We start from the raw sequence: 26,623 nt of genomic DNA on the forward strand, positions 1-26,623 counted from the left end.
AATAAGAAAAGTTCACCAAATTATAAAATGGAAGGTTGTGGGCACGATTTCGTGGGATCAAACGTCATCATTTTGGTGGATGAATCATGGATGTAAACGATCCAAACCAAACCAAATAATATTAGACTTGAGCTTGGCTCGTTTAAGATTGTTTGAGGCTCGAGCTCGAATTCGATTCGAGCTTTTATTATCAGGCTCGAGCTTGGTTTGTCTTGAAATTACCAAGCTCGGGAAAAGCTCGAGCTCGGCTCGTTAAAAGCTCGTTTAGCATGTTAATCAAGCCAGGCTCGAGCTTGATTCATTAATAGCTCGTTTAGTATGTTTAACAAGCCTGGCTTGAGCTCGGCTCGTTTTCGAGCTCGTAAAACATAGAATTGAGCTCGAGTTTGAGCATGATTCGAGCTTGTTAAAAATTAAATATATCTATAAACTAATTTTAAATCAGACATAAAAATATAAATTCATTCATAAATAACCAAAACGACACAAATATGAGCTAAAAAAACATAAATCAGTATATTATTGGACATTCCAAAATAATACATCTAGAATATTCATTATACACTGATATCACCATATAAATAACAATGAAATAATTTCACCCGTTTAGTACTTCAACTTAGTTTGGTGAGAAAGTAGGGAGGACGTCAAAGAATCCATTAAAATCAGAAATTACAAAATCATCTTCAATAACAACTAGTCAAGTATCCTGCAAAGTTCATAATAACATTAGTACAAATATTTTTATTTGTCTTGTGTTCAATTCTTCCATTGACATTAGTACTAATATTTTTATTTGTCAACTCAACAAATTAGTCAAGCTCAAGCTTACGAGCCACTTAAACGAGCCGAGCTCGAGTTCGCGAGTCTATTATCAAACATGTTTGCAAGCTCACGAGCCGAATATATTTAGGCTTGAGCTTGGTTTGATTAAATTTTCGAGCTCAAAATCGAACTTGAGCTTGGCTTGATATGATTAACAAACGAACTCAAACGAGTTTTTTATCAAACCGACCTTCGAATAACTCGCAAACAGTTTGTTGATTTACGTCCCTGTCAATGATCAAATCTCATTCCGAATCAAAATTTCCCATTTTACTATTTAGATTTGGTTTAGAGCAACATAATTTATTGAAGCAGCAAAGGTCAAAGTGACAGTGTTCAGAACTTGAACCGTACGCAGGGAAAATATTTCTCGGAAATAATCGCTTTCTGGGGACGAAATGTGAGCACCTACGCTTCTTTTCATCAAAATCTTATCGTTTATTCAATAACCATTTGTTTCTTTTGTTCATCGTTATCTGCCGAAGAATCAAAGCTGTTATTTTTCGCCATTTTCTTGGATCTGCGCTCGCCACTTTATCTGTTTACTACAACATGCACAGTTTAATGAAACAGTGATATGAACACGGTTCAATGATTCCGTATGTTACGTATAATGCTGAATGCAGTGGAGTTTTGACGTAATTTTATAAGTGTTCTAATGAATTCATACATTTCTCTGTTTCTTGAATCAGCAAGTTTAGGAGAAAATGGCGGCGGCGGCAGAACAGCTTTACGAGCAGCGTTGGGTATAGAAATAATCTCAATGAGTCGCTCATTGAAAATATTGAGTATGACCAAATCGTCGTTCCTGAGGCAACCTTTTTCTATTTTTTTATTGGGAATTTGGAGTTATGGTGTGTTCAATTTTTTTCAAGCCAAAATGGTTTCATTTGAATTGATTAATTGGTGTTGTGTGGAGTATATCTTTTTATACCATCAATACAAGCGCACACCAGATGATATGGCTAAGGTGTGATTGAATGTGTTTTCGAGCTAAAAAAAAAAAAATTACAAACATCATTTGGTTATTACATAAAGCAGGTTGGTTCCATACTTCACAGATTGAATCATCAGATGCATAAAATTGTACATGTATTGTAAATGGGTTCTATATGTAATGATGTATGCATAAAAATGTATGAGGTTTCTACATGGATTTCATGTGGAACTCATATACATATCCAATGGTAAATGCTAAGCGACATTTGGAGTTCTTCTTCCAACATAGCCATAGTAAACTGAGATAAAGCAAGACATTTTCCTTTGTCCATTCTTGATTGTCACCTACTCACCTAATCATGAGTTGCAAATGTGACAATTTGACAATCTATATTTTTTAAATTTACTAATAATGAGATCGGGTGTGGTTTTTATATCCCATGCCTAGATTGTACGTAAAACATTTTAGCATACAGATTTAGGACACAAGATTATACATTGGGTACTTACAATGATAATGTCAGTTGATTTGTGTTACTTGTTTTGGCTGTTCAATTTTTCGGCAGGAAAACAGCTGGAGGAACTTGTTTGCTTATATGGGTCCTGGCTTTCTTGTTCCCATTGCTTATATCGATCCCGGAAATTGTAAGCTCCCTGAACTTTTTAGTAATAGCCAAGTATTTTCCGTGGTTGACAAATATTTTACGTTGTTTTCAAACAGTTCAGACCGATTTGCAGTCCGGAGTACAATACAAGTGCGGGGTGAGTATATTAAGTTTCCACTTTCATGGGTTATTTTCTCTTTGTTGACAACAGACCTGCTTTATTTTATTTTTACTTCAAGTATTTTCTTGATTTCCTATATGTACCATTTTGTGATCCACCGTCAGTACATTTTTTCTTATCTTATAGTTGCTCTGGATCATATTGTTGGTTTCGTGTGCTGCTCTTATCATTCAATCCTTGGCTGCAAACCTAGAGCTGTTCCAGGTTAGTTATTTGACGAAATGATCCTTGTTTGTGTCTATTTTGCTTAGTGGTCACTGTACGAATTGCTCTGCAGGGAAGTATTTAGCTGAACACTGTCGAAAGGCATATTCGAGGGTTTCAAATTTCATTTTGTGGATTCTTGCCGAAATAGCCACAGTTGCATGTGACATACCTGAAGGTTGTTAGGGCTCGCCACTTGAAAATGAGCATATTCTGTTGCCCTCTGCCATCGAGTCTCTTGGAAGTCTTTTGAACACTTATCAATGTCCATGCACATTTGGTCTTAATTTCAACATTAAAATTTGATTACTTGAAGATCATCTGGTTCTTGATTCAATTACAGCAGTCACTCAGCAAAAAATGCATTTGAATGTCATAATTTATCAATGCCACAGAAATATATTATTTTCCTTCAACAAGTTCCTTTTACCTCTGCCGCCCTTCCGAATATCATACCTGATTTTTCTAATCTTTCTTCATCCCAGTGATTGGAACAGCATTTGCTCTGATCATGCTCTTCAAGATACCACTGTAGTGTTGTGTACTTATCACGGGACTCAGTACACTGGTCCTTTTTATCACTGCAGCAATATGGGGGTATTTACATGTCCTTTCTTAACATAAGTTAACTCTGTCTATATGATATTGTTAAAGTAATCGAATTGGAAACTATTTGTCCCATGTCGTAAGAAAAGTACGGTTGTACTCGATTCAGATATTGCTATAGATTGTATGCATTGTCTAGAGGGCTTTTGAAAGCGTGGAAAACTTTTCAGGTCAGAAAACTTGAAATCTTGATTGCTTTCCTGGTCTTTATGATTGCTGCCTGTTTCTTTGTGGAGCTTGGATATGCAAAGCCCAAAGCTTTGGAAGTTTTGAACGGCTTATTATTTCCTCAACTCAAGGGAAAGTGGAGCCACTAAATTGGCTATTTCACTCCTAGGTGCTATGGTTATGCCGTAAGTTTACCTGCTTTCTTCAACATCTGGCTAAGTTCATTTATAATCATCTGTCATCTATGAGCTTACTAAAACTTGCTGTAGGCACGATCTTTTCCTCCATTCTGCGTTGGTGCTTTCGAGAAAAATCCCACGGTCTGTCAATGGTATCAAAGTAATATTTCTATCTGAAGCGGCTTTTAAAACAACTTCTAGTTCCTTTAGTCGATTCCACTCAAATTGTATCAGAATTCCCTTTGTTCTTATATCTGGCAAATGCTGATATAATGAATCTTATAGAGCACTTAACTGATCTCATTGCCTGCATTCTTTTGCCATGTACAGCAGACTTTAAATTCTCTTCGAGCAATCTCCTGGTTAATAACTATCCATAAGTCTATAATTTTGCTCATTTATAGGTGATTCTATTTTCTAGATTCAAATATCTTTAATGCAATTTTTTCTAATTGTCTTGATGTTGTGTTGTTATGATTAACAATTTCTTCAAACATGCTAAGGCAAAGGAAGGCTTATCTTATTTGATAGGAAGTGGATTTGCTTTAAGAGTTGCCTTCCTCATCAATGTATCAATTATATCTGTAAGTGGGTCTGTTTGCAATTCGTCAAGCATTAACCCGAAAGATATTGAGAGCAGCAAAGACTTGGACTTGAATGAAGCTTCTATGTTTTATTGAGAGTATGTTACCAAAATAGCATCGTGAAATATTCTTTATCATTGAATTCAAATGTTTCGAGACTAACTTATTTCATTTTATAGAATGTTTTGGGCAGTAGGAGTTGCAAGCTTTTTGTGATTGCTTTGCCTGCATCAGGTCAGAGTTCTACCATAACTGGAACTAATGTTGGAAAATATGTTATGCAGGTTTTTCTACCAAGACATTATTTATGATCGTTTTAATGTATTTTCTCTGGTTTTAAAATGCTTCCTGATACGGTGATACTTGATTTGTTTCATTAGTATATTTACATAATCAAACTGAATGACTGAGCTTACCTAACCAAAGAAGCTATATTGGCGCATTCTACTGTGGTTTGTTGTCTAGTGCTTACCTTTATCTTGTTAGAACAGGGATTTCTTGATTTACGCCAACCAATTAGCGTAAGTGCATGTTTAAATACAAAAACTGAAAACTAATGAGAACATCTATATCCTTTTGAAACATCCGCCACTAACACTTTTCTTTTACAAATGACAGATTTCGTCAACAACTTGGGTAATCGGCTCCCTTATGAAGGGCAGTTTCTCTTCGTGATAGGCGGTCGAAAGTTGGTAGTTTCTTTCTGTGATAGTCGGTCGAACATTGTAGGCACTGTATTTTGTGGAATACAGTGATTCTCAGCCATGCTTGTTTATTTGGCTGGTATCCTCTACTAAGACTTGAGGAAAAATAAGGAGGGCACTAACCTTCTGGCTATAACTGCTTTGGAAAATCCCGAGTAGGCAGATGCTTTAGGCAATGCATCTGTGTATTGCCTGCTGCCTAGATAAGACATAGTTGATATGCTATTTCCTCAAAGGAGAAGTGCTTCGGATGTTGAATGAAATTTTTATGTTTCTACCGTTACATTACTTAGATGTTCTTGTTTTATCTTTTTCGTACATTAATTAGATTTTTGCAACACACAAAAAAATACATTTTGTATCCGCAAAAAACTAGATTTTTTAATATATAAGCTATTTTTCGATGTACACTGGGTAAATCCAATGAAAATATTGATAGCAAAATCGAAAGTTATATATTATTTCTTCCACTAAGATTATGGTAATTTATAATGGCATATGAAAATAATACCGAACATTTGCATTGATAAAGATGACATAATTTCTACAAGAGATAAGATTTGGAGCTTTTTGGAACCTCACTTGAAGAATCATTTGATAATTCCCGAGGAATCTTTTTGGATTAGAAAACGAGAATAAAAAACAAAGGAAGGATGAAAAATATAGAGACAAAGTGGCAGAAGCAATCTGAAACAGAGATGTAGTTTTATATATATATATAAACATTTAGTTTTTAATAGTCAAATCAAAAGAAACGGCTGACAATAAATTCGGACATGGCATGAAGGATCCCTTGGCCTGATGCGGAGGTACTTCCAAGATTTTCACTTTCAGAAAAGTTGGATTCGATTTCAATTTATGTGGGTTTATCAACTTTATTAATAGCTTGTTTTTAGTTACTTTTAATTGATTAGTTCACGGTATTATTCGATTATTTGTGATGAGTTGTACTTTGTGGAACCATGACGAATATATATACATAAATAAATATATGAAATTTTAATATGAGTAAGTTTCTTGTGAGACGATCTCACGACTTTTTATCTGTGAAACGGGTCAATCCTACCGATATTCACAATAAAAAGTAATATTTTTTCATGGATGATCCAAATAAGAGATCTGTCTCACAAAATATGACATGTGAGACTGTCTCATACAAGTTTTTGCCTTTTAATATATGAAATCTTAAATTCATATATTATTTATTTATGCATTAGTTATAAAAAAATATAATTGATGTCAAATACTTTTATTATTAGATGAACTTGAAATCCATCAAAATTAACATGAAACATAATAAAAACATGCAAGAAAATAACTACACGAGAGCAATTTCTAAAAAGCACGAAGACACAATCTTGATAAAATATTGTACAAAAACTCAAACTGATTTTAAAGCTAAAATAAACAAAAAAATTGTAAAAATAAAAGAACATTGTTTGTATAATATCAAATATCTAGCCAGGTTTGGGTTTCACTTTCATAAAACCAACCTGATTATAAACTAGGCCAGGTCCCCATCGGATTAATCATCAAATTAAACCAAATTCATCAGATCAAGCTGCGCTCTCAGGTTCTTTATTTCAGTCCACACATACTATACACTATTACACCGATACACTCATTACGTGCATACAATATTTTTTATAATTAATTTGATTTATATTTAAATAAAAATCAAAATATAATTATAAAAAATAATGAAAAACTAAACTACAATTTTGATACATGAATTAAAAACATAAATTGAAAAAGAAAGGAAAAAAACTCAAATAAGAATCGAATCTACAAATTGATACTTATAAAATAAAGACTATCTGTTGAGCTACATGTTACTTGCATCAAAGTTTTATCATTTTATTAATATATATAATTATTAAAACTGACAATACCGTCAAAAGTTAGTTACTCCAAGTGTCTCAAACTTAATAACACATAATAGATTACAACATTCTGTAACAACTACACACAGAGACTATAGAAGAACGAAAACTTTAAGAATAACTCGAGGCCTTGTGTACAACTGAACTATAGTTTTCCCTTCGCGAAAGCCTAAATCTCACACACAGCGCAAACGTCACACAAAACATTCCTACAAAGAACTAAGTGTAACAGACATACAATTACAAGTAGCAGTCTCTTGTTTCAAGTTTGTACTTGACACGTACATTAGGATCAGGCAAAAACACATGGGAAACGCGTCACCAGGCATAAACTTATCTCGGGCCGATTCTGGGAACATTCTAGTGATTGAAATCAAAATTGTCAACCTACTTTTCCATGCATTTCCACTTTTGTTACATATTGGAGGGGTTAAGGTCTGGTTCCATCTTATCAATAGCTGTTTCCAATTCTTCCTTGCCGGCAAGGATATCTTCATCATGTTTTGTCGAGGCTTCTGTCTCTGTATCTTTGTTGGTAATTTCACCTTTCTGGTGGATGACATCCAATGCAGAATTATCTACGACTTCAGATTCTCCATGATGGCTTTCACTTTTCGATCTGACAGCAGACACACATGCCATTTGAAGGTAATTAGTCATTTAGTTGCGACAATTGTTTAAAATTAATAATCAGACATCATATAAAAATTTGCTAGGACTAAACAACTCTCCATTACAAAATCTGTCGAAGACAGTAAAGCAAAGAAAGGAGAATCAACCTTTTAGCTGAGGGGGTAGCATTTTGTTTTCTTGGGGAAAATACCCTCCTTTTCGTAGTATTTTTCTGACTCCTGCTCAAATTCATCAGAATACTTCAAGTTCCTTAACAAGTGAGGGAATAAAATGAATGACAATTCTCAGTAAAACAAGATGCATTGGCAGTTGTATTAAGAATGTGAATTGCTATCTCACCAACGCTAAACTGTACAAATATTTTTTATATATCCGCTGAATTATAAATAGGCTTTCAAGATGAGTAGTATGGGCTAGTCAGTGAAGACCAAACCCTTGAACCAATATCTAAACAAACATGTTAGGCTAGTAAACAACTTTCATACTCCAGAGTCTAAACATCGGATGCAAAGAATGGAGCTCTAAATAATTATACTTACTTGGTGGGCCCTTTGGTATGAGATGTATGATCAGCTTCTTGTTGGCGAAGGAGGTGTGCCTATATAATTAAATATGCAAGATCATAAGGGAGGCAAGATAGAGAGAGCATAATAACAATATAAACGGAACGTATAGCACCGTTACATCAAAAAATTTAAAAGGAATCTGACTTGTCCAGGTTTCTTGTCATTGAGAATTTCCCATCTTTCTTTTCTCAGGTTCAATATTTCTTCTTCTCCATCATCATAATTAATCTACAAGACAACAGAAACTATAACCGTCAATATAGAAAACAGAAACTATTGAAATGAATTTGGATAAATTTCCTGAGTAAATGACATGACCTGAAGAACTCCTCCATTGATATGTTAATCCTTTTTTATGTTTAGGTTTGATAAGGTTTAAGTGCATAATGAGCTCAAACAAAAGCTGAAGAGTTCAAAAGAAACATAGATGGGACACATAAAAAGGATAAGAACAAGATACGAGAAGAAAGCATCTTATCACCTTGTGCTTCTTTGAGACAGGATCAAAAGCTTTGACAGTCCCTGGGTAAAACCTGCATGCAAGAACCTTGATTAAACTCGTGTTTTACACATGGAGTATGAGTAAATAATGGGACATAATATGCCAAACAAGATAAGACACGTTCAATTTCCAGCCACTCTGGATAAAGCGTCTCCTATTTACAGAATAATGAACAAGAATCACATTTTCAATCAAAATTAGCAATACTCCTATCCGCAGTATAATGAAAAAAGAATCATATTTTCAATCAAATTAGCAATATCCTCACCGTGCTTCAATGAGTGGCAGTCCACCAAATAATATGCTATGAACTAGAAATTTTTTACATTAAAATTTTCATGTACATTCTTATACAATTTCATATTAGAGCACACACAAAATATATAATTTTTATATGAAAATTTTACAAGCATAAATCGAATTATTTATAATTAATTTTCACTTTAATGAAAAAGGTAATTTGGAACATGCAAATATAAAGATAACACATAATGAGCTAATACTATACCAAACTTCTGGGCTGCATTTCTATCCTGCAAACCGATTATTTATCTTGGCTCTACTTCTTCACAACCGCATTATTGCCGACACAATGTAGTGTTAGTGGATTCTATTTTTTGATGTCATGGTTAGTGTTGCGTATTTTCCGCTCGTAAGCGCACGGTTGTCAAGTTATAATATATAAGAGTAAAGTATCGTTACGCTACGCTCGTAAGCGCATGGTTGTCAAGTTTTAATATATGAGAGTAAAGTATCGTTCCTACGAGCAGTGTGTATGTAAAAGTATATCAGTGCTTGTAATTAAAATTTTCACGACTTTATTCAGAAAAATCAATAACAGATTTGGTTTACTAAGAACGAATAAATTAAAAATAGCTAATAATCTAATCACCGAATTGAGAAAATATCAATGAAATAAAATATCTAGAGGAGTGATTTCACTAAATTTCCACGATAACCATTCCTGGTTGCATTTATATTCATGAATTCCAAACGTTTAACAGCCAAGAACACTTAATTATTGTATTTTCCCTTTCCCAAGTGATTTGAATAAATTGTATCATTCAAACTTTGATTCAAACATTTCTAATAAATATCTAAATTCAAATGATATATTCAAACGATGATATTACCTAGACCTCATTAAAGTTATGCGCCTTTCGAACAACATAAACATTTAACATTGTGTCTCTAATGATCTATAATTCTAATCCCTCTCCTGAGTTGTAAAATTAGTCAGATAACAAACAATTTATGACCGGTAAATTGAAAGCGATAAGAACTAGAAAATACAATTAAACCAAAAGGAATTCAATCATATAAACAACTGAGTCAGAATTATCGTGTCAACAAAACTACGTCATCCACTAGAGAATGGAAAAGTTAGTTCATAGCGAAATTTAAACAAAACCACGCATGTTTGAAAGTCTAGACATCGGAAACACAAGAAATTAAAGCCGAAAGAATTAGATAACAAATCAGAAGTGGCGTCTCTGTCCTCAGATTCGTCGTTCTTCTCCAATTCTTCGTATCGTGCTTGTGCTCTGCGTTTCTCTTACGTTGTTTATTCAGAAAAACGGCCGTCCTTTTGGTTCTAGGTTTTCTCCCTTTTATTCACGTGTGGCGGCTCTAAGTTGGTTTCTGCATGCCTCTTGCGCGCGGGTTCACGTGATCTGGCGCTACCGCGCGCAAGCTGCTGGAGTACTGCGTCTGCCCTGCGCGCGCGGCTGCGCGTGTTCTGGCGCGGCCGCGCACACCACGCGGTTGCGCATGTTCTGGCGCGGCCGCGCGCATTCTTTTGTTTTTCTTGCATCAATGTTCATGTACATCTTTTTTTTCCATTCATGTATTGACATTCAAAACAACCCAAAAACACATAATTCCGTTCGAAACTAACACAATTCAAATGGATTCTTGTATAAATTAAGTGCAATTCTCGCACTTACCAAACCCCCAAACTTGAACTTTTGATAGTCCCGAGCAAAATAAAAATTTACTCAATAATTAAAGCTAACAACTATCAGTTATGGATATTCAACCATAGACCTTGGCCTCCGACTTATCCATTTTCATGTGATTCACAATTACTCAAGAGTCACGTTCGTGTGTGATGTTTCAATGTTCATTTACCAAATCGAATGCTCAAATAGATTCGCAACACCCACTGGCCTTATAAATAAATCTTCAGTTCAGTTCAACCCACACTTCATTAAGATGCAAATTCACTTACACAGATCACAAAAGACTTTAATGATGATTATTTGGCTCATAAGTTATTCAACACAAGTATACCAAAAATGATTAATGATGTCAAACAATGAGATACTTAACTTACATGCAAATGATTAAAGTTCATACTTGCTAACCATGTTTCTCAGGTATCCATAAGCTTGACTTGAACAACTTTTTTTCACTCGTATATTGGATAAATGTGACAAAATTAATAAGTCTTGTAGGCTTATAACGTTAAACTACGACTATACAATAAAGGGTATGAAAATCAAAATTTGAGATAAATATTTGAATTCGTCATTTTTACTCATTTTCATTTCATTCACTTCTTGTTTTCTTATCATTCACATCCTTTATTTCCCATATTTTTCTTCTTCACCACTTTTGATTCATTCTTTTCATTGTTTTTCTTTTTTTTGTTTCTTTTTTAGCTCTTTTATACACATTTTTTTTATGTTTCTTTTCGAGGAGTGGTTGAATAATTTCAACACCAATGAACTTATTTCTCTCAAAATTAGGTAGGATAATAAGTGTATAAGCTTCATTTGGTAATAGTTGTGGATATAGAATAGATACAAGTGGGGGTAATTGTATGTCATTGATACACACCACTTGATTTTTAGTAAGCTCAAAATGGGACACTAGGGACATTTTATTTATATTTGGTAGGCTCGAAGGCTCAAACGGTTCCAAAGATTGCTTAAATCATTCCTATGTCACATATTATCCATATTTCGCCTCGAAAAGTGTTCAAACAAGTTGTAAATTACTCTCAATCCATTAGTTATCTCGTACAAACCAATCACATGCACCGTTAAACCAAAATGATATCTGAGGTAGGTACACAAAAAAATTCAAGCATCTCAATCAACTCGAGGCTCAATGAGCTAACAGTAGATAATAAAAAATGAAAACAGACCCAAAAATATTTTAAAAATTGACTAGATAATCTATGTGTTTGCAAAAGGGTCAGTCAATGTCATGTGAGAATTACTAAAAATCAGATTTCCGTTGTCAATTTAGCATCACATGTATATATATTGTCTCTAAACATCGATAACATCAACAAACATGACAATGCAAAAAAAATGTGCCCAAATTATCCTTAACACATATATGTTTCAGAACCACAATTTCATTTTAATCATCGGTCACACAATGACTCATCCATGACTTTTTTCTAGCAATTTTTTTTCCGACCTATAGATAAAATTACTCAACCCCCCTGAACTTACAGTATGCATTGTCCTCAATGTATAAATCAAAAGAGCGTGACAACACATACCTCATGCACGAGTGCTAGAACTCGTTGCCCCAGTCGTCATCCGCGGCATCTTCAACTTCCTCGTCCATGGGATGCAATTTTCCACCGATTGGGCCTGATGATGCAGCTTTACCACCGCCACCAGCTTGGCCACCACAATACCCACGACTAGACATCCCACCACCGCAGCCCATGGACGAGGAAGTTGAAGATGCCGCGGATGACGACTAGCACAAACAATGACAAATGGAAGAATTTGTAACCTTGAAGGAAGAAATTGACTAGAAAGGGCGAATGACGGCGGTGCAGAATTGAGGCGACGGCTACGAACGGTGGTGGCGGTTGCTAGTTGAGCGGATGAGGCGGCGGCGGAGCTTTGTAGGGTTGGAGATGGAGGGCGCTACGCGTCGTGCTTCAATAATTGAGCGCGCGCTGCTGCGCATGATCTGGCGCGGCCATGCGCGCTCTTCTGTCTTGCTTTGGTGGACCTTTTGCGCGCTGCTGCGCGTGAACTGGTGCGGGTGCGCGCATGTTTCTGACCTGCGTTGATGATTGAACGGGCGCGGATATTGTCGGCTGATCCTACGCACGCGCAGCAGCGTGTAGTGCCAGCCACGTATTCCGTGCTCTATACCGTGCCGGCCATAATCCAGTAACCACCATCAATATTTGATTTTGAAAGTGTAAAGGTGCCAAGAGCTAATAGAGCACCGACATTTGACAAATGCTTTCATATCTTATATGATGGACTTCACGTCGGTGCTAGCCCAGCGTTTTCCACTGATTGGGCCTGATGATGCAGCTTGTCCACCGCCACCAGCTTGGCCACCACAATCCACCACCAGACATCTCACCACCGCAGCCAATGGACAAGGAAGTTGAAGATGCCGCGGATGACGACTGGGGCAACGAGTTCTAACACTTGTGCATGAGGTATGTGTTGTCACGCTCTTTTGATTTATACATTGAGTACAGTGCATACTGTAAGTTCAGGGGGTTGAGTAATTTTATCTATAGGTCGAAAAAAAAATCTTTAGAAAAAAGTCATTGATAGTTCATTGTGTGACCGATGATGAAAATGAAATTGTGGTTCTGAAGCATATACGTGTTAATGATAATTTGGGAGTCTCATTTTTTTTTTTGCACTGTCATGTTTGTTGATGTTTTTTTTTATACGAAACTTTACTTTATTAAAATATTAAGTTTGATTACAGAGAAAAGTAATCCTTAGAACTAGAATACGAAAAAATTATAAGCTTAAATCAGCAGCATACAAACTTCCAATCCCTAACTACATCCGTGATGAGTAAATGTTTAAACTCCGACAGCATTGTTGTCCAAGTCGCGACCCTGAATTTGATCTTTGACCATACGTCGTCCAAAGACTCAGCCGAATCCGCAAAAATTCAACTGTTCCTCTCTAACCAAAGCGACCAAAAGATGCCGTGAACAACCAAATACCAGAAGCTGTTTTTCATGTTTCCGTTTGTGAAGAAAGGCTCCATAATAAATAAATCCCGGGCCCTTCGTGGAAAGGTCCATGCGAATCAAAGCTCTTGCAGTACTCGTGTCCAACTACCCTATGAAAAAGAACAATGCAACAGAAGATGGTCCTGGTTCTCTTCATGTTTACGACATAGATAACACCATTGCGGGCATAAAACGCAGCTGGACCACCTTTTTTGCAACGAGTCGGTAGTTGGAAGTTTCCCCAACGCCACTATCCATGAGAAGACTTGAACCTTGTACGGGACAAGTATTTTCCAGATATTTGTGTGGTAAGGAAATATAGGGAAAGCTGAAACTGGGAAAAAAGAAGCGTAGAAAGACCGAACTGAAAAAAACCCCGATGGATCCCCCAACCACACTCTGACATCATTTGTACCCCTCTCCAACCTAACCGTGTCCAAAATCCCTAAAAGATCACTGAATTCTTCTAATTCTACCTCACTTAAAGCTCTCCTGAAACGCACATCCCATTGAAAGTTATTATTACCAACTCCAAGATCATTTACATCTAAAAAGCTGGAGATCGGTTTGTTAATTGATGTGGATAAAAGAAACAGAGATGGAAAATGATCTTTGAACGACAAAAACCCGCCCCCCCAAATATCTTCCCAAAATTGAATAATATTCCCCCTTTTAGAACCGCCCTAATCAGTAGATGAAAAGTTGAGTAAGACCGAGAAATAAACTTCCAGGGGCTTTTAAAGGTCGTGTTCCTCGCCAACCTCATGTCCCAGCCGTTGTCTTGTAACCCATAAATACTCTTGATAACTCTTTTCCACAATGAATCTTTTTCCACCGAGCATCTCCACCACCACTTCCCAAGAAGTGCTCTGTTCGTCAAGCAAATATTCCCCAATCCCAGGCCCCCCCTGTCCTTTGGCTTACAAACTTGCTTCCACCCAACTACATGGCAATGAGTCTCCCATCTGCTCCGTCCCACAAGAAATCCCTCATCAATTTTTCCATTTTTTTTTCTCACCCCAATTGGCACTCTGAAGAGAGACATGTAGTAAGTCAGCATCGCACCTAACACTGCCTTAATCAAAGTCAGACGACCTCCCCTATAGAGAAAAGACTTCTTCCAACTTGCGAGTTTCTTTGCCATTTTTGATAATACGGGCTCCCAAAATTCAGCAGACTTAGGGTCACCTCCCCAAGGTGCCCCAAGGTACTTGATCGGCCAATGTTCTCTTTTGCACCCAATTGTTCTCGCCATACCCTCAACTTCCTCTTCCAAAACATTTAATCCCAAGACAACACTTTTTTCCAAGTTGATTTTCAATCCCGATTTAAGAGCGAAGTTGTTGAGAATTTCCAATAGTGCCGTTAGGTGCCTTTCTGACTGGACAAAAAACGTGTCGTATGCGAATTGGATACGCGATATTTCGATTTTGTCTCTCCCCACTACCCAACCTCTTACTTCGTTCACTGTCTTGGCCTTATCAACCAACCGACCCAAACCATCAATCACAAGGTTAAAGAGGAAAAGGGATAGTGGATCCCCTTGTCGAATGCCTCTCTCTGACTTGAACTTTCCCCACGGTCTACCGTTGATGAAAATTGAAAAAGAAACATTCGAAACACACCCTTTGATCCACGACCTCCATCTTGTCTCAAAACCTTTCTGTTGCATCACAAAATCAAGAAATCTCCAATCAACGTTGTCGTAGGCTTTTTCCAAATCAACCTTAAACACCCAACCCTTTTTTTTCCGACGGTGTTCCTCTACTATCTCATTCGCTATCAGACTGCAATCCAAAATTTGTCTTCCTTTAATAAAAGCGCATTGACTCTCTGAAATTGTATTTCCCAAAACATTCTTCAATCTGTTTGCCAAAACCTTAGCCAAAATCTTATAAAGACTCGTTGTCAAGCTGATCGGGCGAAAATCTTTAATCTTGGTTGCATCTTGTTTCTTTGGGATTAGGCAGATATAGGTTTCATTAGTAGTGGCATTAACAATGCCACCATCAAAAAATTCAGCAAAGACCTTAAATAAATCTGCTTTTACCGTATCCCAGTTTTTTTTAAAAAAGGCCATTGTAAACCCATCCGGCCCTGGTGCTTTGTTCCCATCGCATTCAAGCACGGCCCTCTTAATCTCATCCTCAGAAAATGGAATTTCCAGCTCCTCTGCTTCAATTGTGTCTAAGGGACTCCATTCCAAACCATCGAAGTCCCCACCGTCCCCGTCAGATTTCCGGTAGAGATGTTTGTAGAAGCTGACAATGTTTTCCTCAACCTGTTTCTCTTCCGAAATCACAGACCCATCTTCCAATTCCACTTTTTCTGTAATTGATCTGTTCCACCGATTCTTGAGTAATGCATGGAAAAATCTCGAGTTCTGGTCACCTTCCCTTAGCCATTTCACTTTTGCTTTTTGACTGTCCATTTGGAATTTTCGAAACGACAACACTTCCAGTTCCGACCTCATTCTCTTTCTCTCATCTTGCTGATTTTGTGACCACGATCCCTCCGCCTCCAACTCATCCAACTGACTAATCCTATTAACCACCTCCGTGTATCTAACACTCACATCTCCGAAGACCTCCTTATTCTATTTAGAAACTTCATTTAGAAATTTGACCACGTGTACTTCGCGTTCAACAACTGGGGATCAATTAATCGCAACTCCCCTATCAACTTATCAAAACATGACATACTCGTAGTATTGGAAAGACTGTTCAATTTTTCTCCCGTATTCCTCATCACATTAAAGTCGCCTCCCAAGCACCACCATCTGTCTCCGCAAAAAGATTGCAACCCCGCTATCTCATCCCAAAATAATTCTCTCTGTCTTGATTGAACCGGTCCATATATGGATGAGAACCACCATTTGATCCGATCATTTCCCTCTATTTCAATTGACACCGAAAACTCCCCTATCAAATTTTCGGTGATCCCCACCACTCTAGGGTCCCACATCACTAAAATACCTCCAGATCTCCCAATTGACGGTAAGTATACCCAATCTACGAATCTAGATTTCCACAAGCTTGCAACGAATCTTCTGTCAACCAGTTGTTGCTTGGTTTCTAAGATTACAACGATATCAGGTTTTTCCTTTCGAATGACCTTTCGAATCAATTCTCTCTTCCTTGCTGCTCCTCCCCCTCCCCCTCCCTTAATGTTCCAAGAGCAAATTTTCATTATAACTTTGAAGGACCCTTCGACGTCGAACCTCTCTCGTAATTAACCCCAAAACTCAATCTTTATAATTCTCTACTCAATAGACCAGTAGACTTCTTAACGCCTCCCCAACAATTCGATTCTCAATTCCCTCCCTGAACCTCAAACGAAGTGACCAAACTGTCGACCTTTACCGTCCCTTTCAGAACCTCGTCCTCGTTACTCGACTTTTCATCTACCCTCGTAACCCCTCCACCTAAATAACCATTAGACAACCCGAGGACAGAAAAGGAAGCTGGAAAGATGGAATGAAGTTTGAAGGAATGGTTAAGAAACGAAGATTGTAGTCCTGAAAATACCTGTCCCGCTGAAGGTGTCGCATCTTCATGTGGAAGTGGCTCGGTGATTGCTGGCTGCTCAAATGACGATGAAAACAGCCCGTGGATATCCCCCAGCGCTCCTTCCGTGTTACCTGAGTCATAAGAATTTTCAGAAACTAGGCTAGCCGAGTCTGTTGATTCGGATTCTTCCTCCAGCAAGTCATCTTGTGAATCTGTGAACAAACCATCTTCTTTGTCTTCCATATCAAATTCTCCCAGCTTGCTAACTTCCTCAAGATTGAAGAACTCTGAACTTGGCAATCCGCATTTGTCAATGGCAGGCTTAAACGCTGGAGCACCTTCGTTAAATCTTCGAGTGTAAAATTTCTCGTATGAAGGCATCTGTGCCTTGACACTCACATTATTGTGCCTCATATCTTGCTTCTCGGCTCCTTCATTGTTCATGGATTGAACAGTTGAGCTGCTGAATCTTGTGACTTCCTTTGGACTGATCTTCTTCAGAATTTTGATTGCCTTTCCCCCCAAAATAGGTGTTGACGCCGCACTATTTTTTTTTTTTTTTTGATAGGAAACTAAAATTTTATATAAACATAAAAATCTATTACATAGAAAGCGGATGAGTGATCCGCGGAATAGAAGAAACTACAACAAATATGTCAATACATTACGAACTTCCAATCCCTAACCACATCCGAGATAGCAAGATGCCCGAGTTCTTTGATATTTCTTGTTGACGCTGCGACCCTGAATTTGAGCACCTCCCATACTTTGTCTATCGAGTCAGACAAGTGGCAGCCCTTGTTTGAAATCCGGGATCTAAAATGAACATATCTTTCGCCCTTCTCGGAAAAACCCAAAAAAATCTCAGCTCTTGCATCACCTTAATCCATATGCTTCTCGAAAATGAACAATGTACCAGTAAATGATCCTGATCCTCTTCGTGGTTTTGACATAAGTAGCACCACTGTGGGCTTAAAGCACACGATGGCCATCTTCTTTGCACAAAATCAGAGGTCGGTAATTTGCCCAGAGCGACGATCCACCAGAAAATTTGAATCTTTTGCGGGATAGGTACTTTCCATGTATGAATAAAAGGGGAGAAAACAGGGAAGTTATGGAATGGAAAGAAAGACTCGTAAAAAGATCGGACAGAGAACAAACCCGTAGAATCCCCCAACCACACCCTGATATCCTCCGAACCCAACTCTAATCTGACAGTCTCTAGGACTCCCACGAGATTAGCAAACTCCCCCAGTTCTAAATCACTAAGATTTCTCCTAAAGCGTACGTCCCAACGATAATTATGACTGACTCCTAAATCAACAACCTCAATAAAATTTCGAATTGGTTTATTGATGACGGTGCAAATCCTAAACAAAGACGGAAAGCGTTCTTTGAAAGAAGGACCCCCTCCCCCCCAAACATCCTCCCAAAACCTGATGTAATTTACCCCTCTCAAAACCTTCCCACTCAACAGTTGAATTGCCGGGAAATAACGAGAAATAAATTTCCAAGGGCTTCTGAAAGTCGCGTTCCTGGCCAATCCCAAATCCCATCCATTCTCTTGAAGACCATAAATGCTTTTAACAACGTTCTTCCACAACTGCTCATTTTCCTTTGTACCTCGCCACCACCATTTCCCAAGTAATGCTTTGTTCCTCAAACCAATATTCCCCAATCCTAGCCCTCCCTTGTCCTTTGGTCTGCATACCTGATCCCATCCAACAACGTGACATCGCTTGTCCCCGTCCGTTCCATCCCACAAGAAATCTCGCATCAGTTTTTCCATATTTTTGCTACTTTTGCTGGCACCCTAAACAAGGACATGTAATAAGAAGGCATTGCGCTTAAAACCGATTTTATCAGGGTCAACCGACCACCTCTGGATAAGAAAGTTTTCTTCCAGCTTGAGAGTTTTTTTGACATTTTCGTAACGACAGGTTCCCAAAATTCGAGAGTCATAGATTTCCCTCCCAATGGTACCCCAAGATACTTGATTGGCCAGTCATCTTTTTTGCACCCAATTGCTTGTGCCAAACCAACAACTTCCTCCTCCTCGCAATTAATCCCCAACACCACGCTTTTTTCAAAATTGATCTTCAACCCCGATTTCTGCCCGAATAAATTGATTATTTCCACTAGTTTCCTCACATGTCTTTCCATTTGTACCAAAAACAACGTATCATCAGCAAATTGAATATGCAAGATTTCCAAATTTCCCCTGCCAACCACCAGTCCTCTTACCTCATTCAAATCCTTAGCCCTATCAACCAGTCTTCCCAAAGCGCCAATGACCAAGTTAAAAAGAAAAGGGGACAAGGGATCCCCTTGTCGAAGTCCTCGCTCCCCTTTAAATTTTCCCCTCGGTTTTCCGTACTATTTTCAGCTGGCCCTTTAATATTTTTTTTCCAAGTGCATATTCCCCTGCCCATCTACCAACCTCATCCCTTCCCTTTATTGCCAGATCCACCTCCTAACCTCCCTTCAATTGTGGTTGTAACTGGATGCAAAAAAACCACTGAGTCAGTCATCCCATCAATAAGGCCGCCGCTTGGGTCTTCATTTACGAATTTTTCCATAGCAAATTTGAGTTACCCCACCCCGCCAAGGTCTTTTTACCATTAATCACCACTTGTGCGTATGATTGCCTACCGTACTTCTCATAAGCTGTTAGATCAAAGTAATCTACCCAAATTCGGATGTCAAGGTTCTTCCCCTCCAACTGAATTTTCATCCTATTGCAAACAAACCCTCCTTCTGTGCCCTTCACCTTGATCTTTGCTGCCCCTAAGTCTGTAAGTAATAATGTTTCCGCGTCTATGTCGATCAAACCCCTGCATTGATCCCCTATGCTTTTGAAGGTTTCTTTCGACCATAAATTCCAAGGAAGTCCATAGATCCGAACCCAACTGTAGCAACATTTGTCCACCGTATCCGCTGTGTTGATATCCGGTTTCCATGCCTCAAAATTAAAAGACACCCCATTGTCAAAGAAACCTTTCTTTAGTGACAATTTACCTACATGTGATGTTAAATTGACAATGGAGATCTGATTTTTAGTAATTCTCACCTGACATTGACTGACTTTTGCAAACACATAGATGATTTAGTCAATTTTTAAAATATTTTTGGGCATGTTTTCATTGTTTATTATCTACTGTTAGCCCATTGAGCCTTGAGTTGATTGAGATGCTTGAAATTTTTTGTGTACCTAGCTCAGATATCATTTTGGTTGAACAGTGCATGTGATTGATTTGTATGAGATAACTAATGGATTGAGGGTAATCTAGAACTTGTTTTAACACTTTTTGAGGCAAAATACGGATAATATTTGACATAGGAATGATTTAGGCAATCTTTGGAACCGTTTGAGCCTTCGAGCCTACCAAATGTAAATGAAATATCTCTAATGTCCCATTTTGAGCTTACTAAAAATCAAGTGGAATGTATCAATGACATACAATTAGCCTCCACTTGGATCTATTCTATATCCCACAACAACTACTAAATGAAGCTTATATACTTACGATCCTACCTATGAGAGAAATAAGTTCATTGATGTTGAAATGATTCAACCACTACTTGAAAAGAAACAGAAAAACAAATGTGTATAAAGGAGTTGAAAAATAAACAAAAAGAAGAAAAACAATTAAAAGAATGAATCCAAAGTGACGAAAAAGAAAAATATGGGAAATGGAGGATGTGAATGATAAGAAGACTTAAATGAGTAAAAATGATGAATTCAAATATTTATCTCAAATTTTAATTTTCATACCTTTTATTGTATAGCCGTAGCCTAACGTTATAAGCGGTAAGCCTACAAGACCTATTAACCTTGTCACATTTATCTAATATACCAGTGGAGAAAATTTGTTCAAATCAAGCTTATGGATACCTGAGACACATGACTAGTAAGTATGGACTTCAATCATTTGCATATAAGCATCTCATTGTTTGACATTTGTGTTGAATATCTTATGAGCCAAATAATCACCATTAAAGTCTTTTGTGATCTGTGCAAGTGAATTTGCATCTTCAGAAAAATGGCCATCCTTATTGTTCTAGGTTTTCTCACTTTTATACACGTGCCAGCGGCTCTAAATTGGTTTCTGAACGCCTCTTGCGCGCGGGTGCGCGTGATCCGGCGCTACCGCGCGCAACTGCTGGAGTACAGTGTCTGCCCTGCGCGCGCGGCTGTGCGTGTTCTGGAGCGGCCGCGTGTATTCTTCTATTTTTCTTGCATCAATGAGGCTTCATGTACATCTTTTTCTCCATTCCTGTATAGACATTCAAAACAACCCAAAAACGCATAATTTTGTTCGAAACTAACACAATTCAAATAGATTCTTGTATAAATTAAGTGTAATTCTTGCACTTATTAGTTAGTTGTAATGTATATAGTACTCATTTTGAGATGGTAAATGAGTCCATCTTTTTTTTTTTTTTATTCCATGGTTAGCTGTAATGTACATGTTCTCAATTTGAGATGGTAATTGAGTAATACCTTTTTTTAAAAAACAGAAATCAGTACTAGACCAAATTCATATCTAAGGTACATCAGACAAAATTTGTTAACTGAAACATAAATATGTGAACAAAGTTGTTCGATACAGTGTAATAGAAAGCTTAATTCTCACCTAAACAAGAAAACATTCCCCTCCCTGAGTAACCATTGCTTTAGACACCCCCTACAAGTTACCAGTTTCACCATTTACACTTCCATATAAAACTTAATTCCCACCGAAACTCTCTTTTCTAACTTTGCATTTTCACTTTTCTAATATTATCAACATAAAAATATCAAACCACTAACACTATGGGACACTGTCTTTCTGCACTGATGGACATCAACAGGTAGAAATACACTTCTTAGTATCAACCTTTGTCAGCTACAAGACATCTTCACTCAAGTTTAGTTTTACCAACACACGAAAGCTTTTGGAAGATTCTCGTGATACACAGATTTTAAATTTAAAGAAACCAAACAGACAACCAAAAGAACCCAGGGACACAACACCATACTGCTTCTACACATTTACAAGAGAGGCACCCTCGAAACTTTGAAAGAAGCGAAATATGGTGCTGACCTTAAAAAGAAATCGTCTAATCGGTGAGACCTAGTCTTCTGTGCAGTCTACAGAACCATATGTGTATCATAAGTCAGATCTCATTGATGTAGATTGAAGGGGCATATTACTTAACTTCTGATTTTGACAAAAAAGAATAAAAAAATAAATGGCCTATGCCAAAAGTAAGCAAACTGAAGATTTCTTGTGTTTTTAACACATGAAACTTAAGGTGCAAACTATATAATCACTAGGATAAATGATTAGCATTGCCTTAGCCAACAACATCATCCTAATCACACTAGAAGACTAACAAGACATTGATTCCAAGTACAAAGAATTCAGGGGAAAATGTTTACAAATAATTCAGGGGAAAATGTTATCTTTCATTTTGGGCATGGGCATGGGCATGGATGGGAGATTTACGTTAGTCAAACACCAAATACACTTTATTCAAGGACAAACTGAGAACATTTGAAAGCATGGCAACAAAATGTAATCACAACCAAATTAAACAGAAAACTAACTCAGCATTAGTACGTACGCTTTGTCCATCGGCCACCAAACTTGTATCCTCAAATTAACTACTTCCTCCCCATAATCAACACGTGATCCTTTGGATATCTGGATTGTCAGCACATGTTTAAAAATAATTATGAGAGTAAGAATTACAAATGATATTTGAATTTTACACCCTATCATAAAATATGACAGTACCTTCTCTGTTTTTGAAGGCAAATTCCTTGGACGCTTGGCTCTTGAAGCTCCAGAAACAGGAGACTCTACCATCTGAGTCACCAGTCACAAGAATAATAAAAAATTGAAGAACTTTATGGGCCAGAAGCCAAAAGCCCACAACAATCAAAGACCTAGTTTAATTACCTTGTCCAAGATATCTTCTGACTCATGTTTTTGGGTATTAATTCTAAGTTTTCCTATTATCTCGGTGTCAAGGTTCTCTTCCTTTTTTGCTTTAATGATTCTCGATCCAGAAATATTCTTCTTGTCAGTCCCCTTTGAGGCACTGGAACCTTTCTCCTTCACCGCAGTTCGCAAGATCCTGCTTTTTGGTGTTGAAGTCAATTCTAGATTACTGCCCTGGGTAATTATACTCTCTTTCATCTTTGACCGACCCCTTCTGCGAAGACTTCCTTCATTAGCAGAATCATATTCTTTATGTGAAGAATAATTAAGCTCGCTCGCATTTCCAGGTTTGGATGCCAAAGCCAAGTCATTGTCACTCTCGACATTACATGATACTTCACAAGAATCCTTGCCTTCATGCCCCTCCCTTGGTTTTATAAAGGATTTAGGTTTTCTGCCTCTTTTTCGTGCAGCTCGATTATCCATTTCTGTTTGCAACATTTCTGCAGCACCCACCTCTTTATTATCAGATCCTGCGTAATTATCAGCAGGTTGCTCATTTCCACTGTCTTCCTTGTTTAAAGGAGAACTATCTTCCAGCTCAGTCTTGGAAAGTCCATCTAACTTGGATATACCAGCACTGGACAGACCAATTTCAGTAGTTTTACCGGCTGATGCAGCTTCCTTTGCCACCTGATTCACAGAAGAAGTTATGAATAAAAATAAAGGTTGTTACAGGCTAATGATTTACATGATTTTGTCCAAAAGGAAAAATAGACAGTGTAATAAATCTAAATAAGTTGCCTAAATAGTAGATGTGATGAGTTCTTTTGTTATATCAAGCAGACAACATCGTTTTAATAGAATTTCGTTTTTAAAATCACCAATGAATGACCTCGTCCATAGCTAGAAGGGGAACATCACAGCAATTCATATTAGCAAGGATGGAAAATTATTAATTTTGTTTTGAAGGACAGAAAAATATTCCCGAAAAATACACACAACTAAGGCCATAGATTTTTACATGACCAAGGACAAGCTACATCAAGATACTTTTGAAATTCGATAAATACAAGAGGATATTTGGTTGCTCATTTCTATTCAAAAGTTCCCTCAACTCCCGTTAATCATATATGGTTTACTAAACTTTCTCAATCAGTACCAAGGCAATGTAAAACAATTTTTAATTCAAAAGATGTGCAGAAAAAAGAAGCAAACCATGTTATTTCCATTAGACAAATCCTCAGAAAGAGAAGAAAAAATCTCAGCATAATCAGCAACGTCAAGATTCATTGTCTCCACAGCTTCTCTAAGACGTGGCTCGAGTTTTGTTCTGCATTTTTTAAAGACAGTTTTCCCCAACTCGAACGAAACAGGTGAAATATTCTGAAGCAAAGAAACAATGTAAACACCATTGACAAATGGAATAACAATAATGTCGTATCAAAGTATAGTTTGCAATAAAGACCAAGAAGAGAACAACTACCTCACAGTCCTTCCTAACACTAGTTAAGAGAGACCTCAGAAGTTCCAGTGAAATTTCATCACTTTCTTCTAACACCAAAATCATTATCATTTCCATGTATTTCAAGATATTCGAGGGTTGACTGCACCTTCAATGGAATGAAAAACTCATCTAACAGGCATTGCCAAAAGAAAGGGCTAAAACCATGTCAAACAATTATCACACGGTAACACCGATTGTCACAGGAGAATTGTTTAAAAGCTTGGCCTCATAAACAGGGCACGTAAATACCAACCTTTTCAAGCAAAAGGTACATCCTTATTCGAGGACTCACCTGACGGTAGAAAAAAACAGTTGGAACATCTCCAAAACCAGGGCATCACAATCTATATCCAGCAGTATCAAACATGATCTCACTTTAGCTACAGTTTCAAGAATCTGTGCGGCTCTAGAATAATTAGGACCTGACTCACAGGGCAGCTGCTTGAATGCAATCATGAACAATCGGAAAACTTCCTGTATAAACAACCAAAAGCCAGTCGCTTCATATATAAATTTGGCATCTTCAGCGAAAAATGAATGAGAAAAGGATAATACGGGCACCACACTAACATGACAGATAAACAGACATGTATCCGCATACCTTCATTTCATCATCACTATATGGAGGATTTGGAGCAGTTATTCTTGTAAGTTCATTAATACAAGATGCAACAGCTACTTGAACATTTACATCTACGTGCCTCAAGAGGTCATCAGTAACCAATGCCTTCATCACCGGAAGAAGTGCATCCCCTGTAGACCTAGGTGGCTGTTGGCGTACCTTGATTAAAAGTTTCTCTGCTTTCTGAAAGAAATAGAAAATAGTCATTACATTCTAATAAGATAAGGTTCACGTTGATGGATGGAAAAACAATTAAGGCAATGCGTAGGGTTAGTGACACATGTATACAAGATCACAGTCAATTTGATGCTTCCAAGATGGATTATTTTAAGCTAATGTGTTTAGGGCTCACACTCAAGCGATCTGTCAAACAAGGTTTTGCATGAAAAGATTTAGAAAACATAAAGAGATCAACTTCGCATAGATATTCAGGATATTAGAAGAATATAGGTTGCACAAACAGGATGCGACCTAGTGATATAACAACTTAAAGAATGTATCTCCATTATAGAAAAATGTACAAATCTAGTTAATCATTTTGGCGAATACATCTTGCATCACATAAACTCATTTAGATGCATCAAGTTCATCAACACAGTGCATTAATTACTTATCAAGAAAAATGTTGTCAGGAACCCAGAGAAAGTAATATGAATGACCAAAGCTTGTTGTCCCAATTCGAAACTAAAGCTTAACAAACTGTAGACGGCCTATACAGACACCAAACAGAAAAGAATTGGGAATTCATAGGTACGACTCGTGCGAGGTATAAAAAAGAAAGAACTCGATCGACGGGACTTGAGCTAACTAGACAAACAGAAGAGACCAAACCAAAAAAAGTCACGGTGAAAGTGAATAAAATTTAAAAAAATTCGCAACTGACATTTTCACAAAACGTTTCGCTGCATGTGCATATAACTATAGATTTTGACATTTAAAGGCATCCCGCACAAATCTGTCCCTCAGTCTGAATAAAAACGTAGTCTTAAGAAAAACCGCACAATCAAAGCCACTGTGCACAAGAGCAGGCCCAAAAAAGTGAATTTATACCTGAAGAAGGCTAAGAAGCTCATCGATGGAAGACGAAAGAATGAGAAGCCTACTCCCAGCATCGATGAGCTCATCTTCAAGCTGTTTCTGCGATGCATCATTATATGTAGAAGAACCCATAACTTTACTCCTGCTTCAAAGAGAGAGAAGGCAACAAAAATTCAAGAATTCTACCCACAACCCTCTGGCTAAAAAATTCAGTAGCAAGTACAGTAATCCAGTAAATACAATGATGATATACGAGTGAAATGCCGATTTTGGGCGAAATATTCGGCGTTTACAGCCAGCCCTCTTTGAAATCCATCCAGGTTTCGCCTCGCTACACAGATTTCTAAAGGTTTTTCGGCTCTCGGCTCAAGTAAACCTCTCCTGTGTCTGGATCGTTTCGTTATTATGCTATTATTATCAACGGAATCTAGGTTTTGATTCTCACTCCCAATTTCCTATTAACAGTTCATGT

General features: G+C 37.5%; 2 protein-coding genes across 27 annotated transcripts; one reads left to right on the forward strand and one right to left on the reverse strand.

Moving 5' to 3' along the window:
- Positions 1–1,065: 1,065 nt before the first annotated feature.
- Positions 1,066–5,405, forward strand: LOC142549316 (metal transporter Nramp1-like). 20 transcript variants are annotated; one of them, XR_012821167.1, is made up of 8 exons: positions 1,066–1,613; positions 2,331–2,409; positions 2,486–2,526; positions 2,677–2,754; positions 2,828–2,932; positions 3,240–4,389; positions 4,471–4,525; positions 4,910–5,405. XR_012821167.1 is itself a non-coding variant. In XM_075658192.1 (7 exons), the coding sequence occupies exons 1-6, from the start codon at positions 1,417–1,419 to the stop codon at positions 3,675–3,677; spliced, it is 483 nt and encodes a 160-aa protein (XP_075514307.1). In that variant the 5' UTR covers positions 1,066–1,416; the 3' UTR covers positions 3,678–3,713; positions 3,798–5,405. The 20 variants fall into 20 exon arrangements, 7 of the variants coding, with proteins under 7 accessions (XP_075514307.1, XP_075514309.1, XP_075514310.1 ...); XR_012821169.1 differs by having other exon boundaries at positions 3,240–3,713; positions 3,798–3,867; positions 4,239–5,405; XR_012821172.1 differs by having other exon boundaries at positions 3,240–3,713.
- Positions 5,406–6,900: 1,495 nt separating this feature from the next.
- Positions 6,901–26,623, reverse strand: LOC142549318 (sister chromatid cohesion protein PDS5 homolog D-like). Of its 7 annotated transcripts, none has more exons than XM_075658204.1 (14): positions 26,392–26,623; positions 26,164–26,296; positions 25,093–25,296; positions 24,784–24,965; positions 24,471–24,597; positions 24,203–24,370; positions 23,003–23,677; positions 22,838–22,909; positions 22,665–22,744; positions 8,559–8,610; positions 8,222–8,305; positions 8,051–8,109; positions 7,658–7,760; positions 6,901–7,497 (listed from the first exon to the last, which is right to left on the reverse strand). In XM_075658204.1, the coding sequence occupies exons 2-13, from the start codon at positions 26,281–26,283 to the stop codon at positions 7,661–7,663; spliced, it is 1,923 nt and encodes a 640-aa protein (XP_075514319.1). In that variant the 5' UTR covers positions 26,284–26,296; positions 26,392–26,623; the 3' UTR covers positions 6,901–7,497; positions 7,658–7,660. The 7 variants fall into 7 exon arrangements, with proteins under 7 accessions (XP_075514319.1, XP_075514316.1, XP_075514318.1 ...); XM_075658201.1 differs by having other exon boundaries at positions 7,658–7,729; positions 26,164–26,293; positions 26,392–26,621; XM_075658203.1 differs by having other exon boundaries at positions 7,658–7,729; positions 24,471–24,591; positions 26,392–26,621.

Source organism: Primulina tabacum, chromosome 6 (assembly GCF_025594145.1).
Source record: "Primulina tabacum isolate GXHZ01 chromosome 6, ASM2559414v2, whole genome shotgun sequence".
Lineage (NCBI taxonomy): Eukaryota > Viridiplantae > Streptophyta > Magnoliopsida > Lamiales > Gesneriaceae > Primulina > Primulina tabacum.